Source organism: Babylonia areolata, chromosome 7, assembly GCF_041734735.1.
Source record: "Babylonia areolata isolate BAREFJ2019XMU chromosome 7, ASM4173473v1, whole genome shotgun sequence".
NCBI lineage: Eukaryota > Metazoa > Mollusca > Gastropoda > Neogastropoda > Buccinidae > Babylonia > Babylonia areolata.
The window spans coordinates 14,451,441-14,458,940 of record NC_134882.1 but is presented as its reverse complement, the minus strand read 5'-3'; the positions used below and the strand labels follow the sequence as shown (position 1 = coordinate 14,458,940).

The following is a 7,500-nucleotide window of genomic DNA, read 5'->3' as shown; positions in this document are numbered from 1 at the left end:
TGTATTTAATTGTATTGCATAGTATTGCATTGCATTGCATTACAGTTTCGTCACCACAGATTTCTTGTATTGCATTACATTGCATTGTATTACATTGCATTGTATTGTGTTGTATTTAATTGTATCGCATTGTATTGTATTGTATTACATTGCATTGTATTGTGTTGTATTTAATTGTATCGCATTGTATTGTATTGTATTCCATTGCATTGCATTACTTGGTATTGCATTGTATTGTATTACAGCTTCGTCACCACAGATTTGTATGTTTACCGGGCAGCTCTCCCCGCGAAGAGCGAGCCATCACAGTGCAGCATCACCCATGTTCTTTTTTCTTTTCGTATCTGAAAGTTTCTTTGGGTTTTGTTGTTGTTGTTGTTGTTGTTGTTTTGGGTTTTTTTGTTTGTTTTGTGTGTGTGTGTGTGTGTGTGTGTGTTGTGTGTGTGTGTGTGTGTGTGTGTGTGTGTGTGTGTGTTTACTATCAAAGTGGATTTTTCTACAGAATATTTATTTACTAGGAACAACCCCTTTTGTTGCCATGGGTTCTTTTGCGTGCGTTTAGCGCATGCTGCACACGACGGGACCTTGGTGTATCGTCTCATTCCGGACGATTAACACCCAGAGCACCACCTAAGGTCTGGGGGAGGGGTGGGGGAGCGTAAAAATCGGAGTCTGTACATGGGAACATGGGATTCGAACTGCGGACACTCGCTTCCTAGTCGGGCGCGTTGCCACTAGGCCATCGCTCCACAAACACTGCAAAAGTTTTGACGTTTGGATGTTTTAACCTCTTTGTTCTCTTTTCTAGACGTGGCAGAAGCTGTCCTATCGATTCAGCCTGTTGGTGTCGGAGTTCCAAAAAGCGGATCTTACAACGTACCGCACGGCGGTCATGGCGCTCATCAACTCCATCATCGTAGCCAATGAGAACATCCGAGACCGTGTCCGGATACGGAACGAGTTCATTGGTCAGTGGCACAACGAGTTGACAGTTTTTTGCACTGTGCAGTGTGGTCTAGTGTAGTGTTGTAGTGTAGTGTAGTGCAGTGCAGTGTGGTGTAGTGTAGTGTAGTTTAGTGTAGTGCGGTGTGCTGTAGTGTAGTGTAGTGTAGTTTAGTGTAAAGTCTGAAATATAACTCTCTTTTTTATCGGAACAGATTTATCTGTGAACAAGTTGGGCGGCTCTTTCCGGAGAGTGCGAGTCGCCACAATGCAGCGCCACCCTATTTATTTGTTGTTTTTTTTTTCTGCAAATATGTTTTGCTAGGGACAACCCTTTTTGGCGTGAACCACTGGAGCACAGCAGCAATGGTTTTTTCTTCTTTTTTTTTTTCTTTTTTTTTACTGACTGAAAAAGAGAAAGATAGTTTTCCTTCTAACAGATACGCATGACATCTCTTTATTTTAGTTCTGATACATTATAATTATAAATGACCATTTGAAGTTGTCAGGCATCAAAATATTCCACGAGAAGCGCGCATTTCCATTAACTGTGTGGCATGGGTCTAATTGGAGACGATTTTCCTTTTGGGGTGTCCATATTTGATGATCGTAGAAATAAGTTTATCTCTGAAATATACTTGAAACAAACAAAAAAAAAGTTTCTTTTTTTTTTCAATATTTATTTTAATTTATCCAAAAGAAAGGAAGGGGGGGATGGCGGTGGGGGTGGTCGGGTCGAAAGATGAGAAAGTTCGTAAAGAAAGGAAAGATTGATAACGTGACATGTTCTTGTCTGTGATTCCATTACCGATTGCACGTGTAAGATTGACAGTTCACCAGTCCTGAAATAGTCCTTTTGTAGTCGACTACTGGGCATTATAAACAACATGATTTGATCTGATAACAGTTCAGTTGTTTGATTTTTTTTTTTCAGTCTTCAGGTTTTTTTTTCCATTTTAGAGTTATTCAAGCATGCATATGAATGACGGATGTGAAAACGCTTTGATTTGTCTCTGCACAAGATTTAGCACTGTATAAATATTCATTAACATTGTGCGTGCCTGTGTGTTCGTACGTGTGGAAGAGTAGCTGCTATACATAGCGTATGTGAGAATGTATGTATGCGTTGTGTGTGTGTGTGTGTGTGTGTGTGTGTGTGTGTGTGTGTGTGTGTGTGTTCGCTTTGTTTGTTAGTCACATTTTGGTGTGCGTGTGTGTGTGTGTGTGTGTGTGTGTAACATTGATGTGATGTGTTGTGTAAACAAAAATTGTCTTTGTAAAGCACCTAGAGCAGATTTCTGGAAAGTGTGCTATCTAATTTATAGGGGTTTTGTTGTTGTTGTTGTTGTTGTTGTTTTCAAAGGAAACAACGATGTTTTGTATGATGACATCTATATCTCTTCCTTTCCTTCTTTCTGCCACCATTTTCTTGCCATTCTTTTTCTGTTTTTTTTTTTCTTTTCTTTCTGTGTGTATCTTTTTTCTTTCTTTTTTTTTTTTTCCTTTTTTTTTGTGTCCAAACGTAATTTCCTTTTTTATTCATTTGCTTGCGATATAAGTATCCGTTATTATTATTATCATTACTTATTATTATTATTATTACCATCATTTATCATTATGATGATGATGATGATGATGATGATGATGATGATGATGATGATGATGATGATGATGATGATGATCATCATCATCATCATCATCATCATCATCGTCATCGTCATCATCATCATCATCGTCATCATCATCGTCGTCATCATCATCATCATTATTACTATTATTACAATTATTATTATTATTATTATTATTATTATCATCATCATCATGTTGTTATTATTATTATTATCATCATGATCCTCCTCCTCCTCCTCCTCCTCCTCCTCATCATCATCATCATCATCATCATCATCATCATTATTACTATCATCATGATTATTATATTATTATTATTATGATTATTATTATTATTATTATTATTTGCTGGGTCCATCCACAGCCCTGAACCTGCAGGACGCCATGCACACGGCCCGCTTCGAGGAGGACAAGGACCTGCACGTGCAGCTGGACGTCTTCGAGGACGAGCTGTCGGCCGACGCCGAGGCCCTGGAAGACCTCAGCGCCGACAACGTGGTCATGTCGCAGCCCGCTGAGCTCTTCAAGGCCCTGCACAAGAAGGTTGGACTGGCCTACCTCTCCCCCCACCACACCCTCCCCCCCGACCCCCCTGCACCCCGCACCCCCCCCCCCTCCTTTCAAAAGATGTACAGGCGATAAGAGGTACGTTTTCTTTTCTCTTCAAGGACGTGGACGAAAAAAGGTGGACTGGCCCGGGCCCCTTTCCCCTTCAGTGGTTTATCTGAAATTATGATATACCTTTTTTTTCTCGTCAAGGTCCTGCACAAAAATGATGCCTTACAGATGGGAGGGTGAGGAGGGAGGCAAAAACAACAACAACAACATTGACAACAACAGCAAGAACAACAACAACAACAACAACAAAGGAAGAGAAACTGCACGCATATATACTCGGGCAAAGAAATGGTTGAGGGTGTCAGTTTCCGAAATGTGTGTATTTATTCTTCAAAATGGATGAGTTGTATCAGACGAATTTTAATTGAAGCAGGGTATGACTGTGTTTGGGATGCTCATTTCATCTTAGAGAGGAAATCTTTCTGCAAGAATGTCAACATTGCTTTGAGAGATAGTTTTCAAAATCTATGGAGACATGCTCTAGAGGCGAGTAGTAAACGTTTGTTTTATCGAAATTTCAAAAGTTACGAAATAGATATGTTCCTAAAAAGCATTTGCCTCCAAAATTGGTTTTTAATTTTTGTAATATGTTCAAAGGAGGCAAAAAAAAAAGTCGTTTTAGCTGTAATTAAAATAATTAGATTTGCAAATGTTGCCTAGCTGCACTTTTGGAGTTAAGGCATTTGTATTTTCTCAACTTTTATGTGACATTGTTGTGTATTTAGAAATGTTTGTTCTGGGCATGAAAAGATCATTTTGCAGTAATCCGCCATACTCCAATAGGAGTGAAAGGATAATTAAAACTTGAAACTTGAAACTTGTACCATATTTTGTGTTGATTTGCTTAGTAATAAGGTAGAAGTACCAAGACAGATTTGTATTCAGATATGACGATCAGCCGAGGTCCTGTGTGCAGCATGGACTTGGCGCACGTAAAAGAATCCACGACAATAAAGAGGGGTTGTCCCTGGCAAAATTCTGTAAAAAAACAACAACAAAAAACAAAAAAACAAACTTTCTTTGGAAGAAAATACAAATGCACTTGTAGACAGAGAGAAAAAGAAAGAATTGCCAAGGACAAGACTTCTTGTAGCCGTAGGTTCGTGTACGTGCGTTACTTAAGTGCGTGTTGCTGCGCGCGAGACCTGGTTTTATCGTCTCATCCGAATGACCAGCATCTAGCATTGCATTGTCACTGGGCTGTTTTTTTTTGTTGTTTTTTTTTTAATTGTATTATTATTATTTAGTTAGTTAGTTAGGGTTTTTTTGTTTTGTTTTTTTGGACACTTATAGTTGACTTTATCAAGTTTTTGCGCATTATACATATTATTATCAGTAGTAGTAGTTCTTTTTTTTATGTTTTTTTTTTCTTTTCTTTTTTTTTTTTCTCAAGGCCTGACTAAGCGCGTAGGGTTACGCTGCTGGTCAGGCATCTGCTTGGCAGATGTGGTGTAGCGTATATGGATTTGTCCGAACGCCAGTGACGCCTCCTTGAGCTAGTGAAACTGAAACTGAAACTGAAACACAAGGCAACGTTGATGTTTTTGGGGCTTTCCAGGTTCAAGACTCCCCCCTGGCCATGTCCCTGCTGGGAGTTCTCTACAACCTCTACCAGATCGACTCCAGCGGCCCTCACTGGTCAGCAGTAGTAGTAGTAATGGTGGTGGTGGTGGCGGTAGTAGTAGTAGTAGTAATAGTGGTGGTGGTGGTAGTTGTAGTAGTAGTAGTAATAGTGGTGGTGGTGGTGGTGGTGATGGTAGTTGTGGTAGTAGTAGTAATAGTGGTGGTGGTGGTAGTTGTAGTAGTAGTAGTAGTAATGGTGGTGGTGGTGGTAGTTGTAGTAGTAGTAATTGTAGTGGTGGTGGTAGTTGTAGTAGTAGTAGTGTTGGTGGTGGTGGTAGTTGTAGTAGTAGTAGTGTTGGTGGTGGTGGTAGTTGTAGTAGTAGTAGTAGTAGTAGTAATGTTGGTGGTGGTGGTAGTTGTAGTAGTAGTAGTAATATTGGTGGTGGAGGTGGTGGTAGTAGTTGTTGTTGTGGAGGTAGTAGTAGTAGTGGTGGTGGTGGTGGTGGTGGTGCAGATGGTGGTGATGGTGGTGGAGGTGGTGGTGGTGGTAGTAGTAGTAGTAGTGGTGGTGGTAGTAGTAGTAATAGTAGTAGTTGTGGTGGTGGTAGTAGAAGTGGTGGAGGTGGTAGTAGTAGTAGTTGTGGTGGTGGTAGTAGAAGTAGTGGTGGTGGTGGTAGTAGTAGTAGTTGTAGTAGTAGTGGAGGTGGTGGTGGTAGTAGTAGTTGGGGTAGTAGTAATATTAGTTATGGTGATGGTGGTGGTAGTTGTAGTTGTAGTAATAGTGGTGGTGGAGGTGGTGGTAGTAGTAGTTGTTGTTGTGGTAGTAGTAATAGTAGTAATGATGGTGATGGTAGTAGTAGTAGTAGTAGTAGTAGTGGTGGTGGAGGTGGTGGTAGTAGTAGCAGTTGTGGTGGTAGTAGTAGTTAAGATTGTAGTAGTAGTAGTAGTAGTAGTAGTAGTAGTGGAGGTGATGATGATGGTGGTGGTTGCATTAGTAGTAGAATTGGAGGTGGTGGTGATGGTAGTAGTACTAGTAGTGGTCATGGTGGTACTGGTGGTGGCGGTGGTGGTGGTAGTAGTATTAGTAGTAGTAGTAGCAGTAACGATGACAACAACAAAATCATCATCATCATCATTATGACGATGACAAGGACTATTATTATGATTGCTCTTTGTTTTTGATGATGATGATGATGTTGTTGTTGTTGTTGTTTATTATTATCATTCTCATCATCTCCATTCTTTTTGTCATGTATCTATTAATTTGTTTATCCTCTTTTCTTTTTTCTTCTCAAGGCCTGATAAAGCGCGTTAGGTTACGCTGCTGGTCAAGCATCTACTTAGCAGATATGGATTTTTCCGAACGCAGTGACGCCTGTCCTTGAGTAACTGAACTGAACTGAACTGAACTGAACTGAACTGTTGTTATCATCATTATTCTCGTTGTTGTTATTATTATTAACACTGTCATCATCGTCGTCATCATTGTCATTATTATTGACATTAATATTACAACAATGACAGCTGTATTATCAATGGTTTCTCCGTAGCGACGGGAAATCATTTACAGCTTAGGCTTTTGTGAAGGACTTTGATTCTCAAACTAGGAGTTAATATTGTACTGGCTCTTAGCCCTTGCAACCTTGGGGGCAGAGGGGTGGGGGCGGGGGGGAGGGGGAGGGGGTTAGTTGGTCTTTGGGAACCATCCCAACGCTGGCTGTCCTGAAACCCTCTTGGCCGAGAGAGTGGGGGTGTAACTTGGGCAAGACACTCTCCAACTGCTATCAAATTCTAGCCCAGATAGTCGGGACAGCAGTTGCCTTCTCTGCTGTTCTGATGGTCATAGTTGGGACACGACTGACCGTCATCATTATCATCGGCAATAGCCGAATGGTTAACTCACTCCATCCGAACGGCGAAAGAGACGACGTTAACAGCGTTTCACCCCAATTACCATCATCAAAATATTGCAAGCAGAAGGCTCTTATACTGAAGAGGTGAATGTTGACAAAGAATACCACAGTTCTGACGACGGAAGCTAAAGGTTGGGTCATTCAGACACCCACTGGACATCCGAGGGGTCTGTGTAGAGGAGAAGAGAGGACTGGCCGTACTGAGTGAGTTAAAGCGTTGGTCTTTCAATATGAGGGTCCCGGGTTCGACTCTCGGTAACGGCGCCTGGTGGGTGAAAGGGTGGAGATTTCTTTCGATCACCCAGGTCAACATGTGTGCAGACCTGCTCGCGCCTGATCCCGCTTTGTGTGTATACGCAAACAGAAGATCAAATACGCACGTTTAAGATCCTGTAATCCACGTCACTGTTCGGTGGGTTATGGAAACAAGAACATGCCCAGCATGCACACCCCCGAAAATGGAGTGTGGCTGCCTACATGGCGGGGTAAAAAAAAAAGCTCATACGTAAAAGCCCACTCGTGTACATACGGTTGAACGTGGGAGTTGTAGCGCACGAACGAAGAAGAAGAAGAAGAAGAATCCTCCTCCTCATCAGCACCATTGTTGTTGTTGTTATCATTATTATTCATGTTGTTGTTAGTATTAACATCATCATCACGTTCGTCACCATCATCATTATTATTATTACCATAATCATTATCATTTTCATCATTCTTTTTTTCTTATTCCTTACGTGCCCCCCCCCCCAACCCCCACCCCATCCCCACCCCCTGCCACCCCCTCCCTCCCTTCCCCCTACACACGCCGCACGCAGCGAGAGCACGTGGCTGCTGA

General features: G+C 41.5%; 1 protein-coding gene across 3 annotated transcripts in view; it reads left to right on the top strand.

The window, feature by feature from the left end:
* The window catches only part of LOC143283733 (inverted formin-2-like), a 106,717-nt gene that overhangs the window by 79,382 nt on the left and 19,835 nt on the right, over positions 1 to 7,500 (top strand). For all 3 annotated transcript variants that reach the window (XM_076590015.1, XM_076590017.1, XM_076590014.1), the window contains exons 5-8: positions 809 to 968; positions 2,936 to 3,114; positions 4,748 to 4,827; positions 7,481 to 7,500. The exon at positions 7,481 to 7,500 is cut by the window's right edge and continues 278 nt beyond it. In XM_076590015.1, the coding sequence (XP_076446130.1) occupies positions 809 to 968; positions 2,936 to 3,114; positions 4,748 to 4,827; positions 7,481 to 7,500 (439 nt within the window). The remainder of the gene's footprint in view (positions 1 to 808; positions 969 to 2,935; positions 3,115 to 4,747; positions 4,828 to 7,480) is intronic.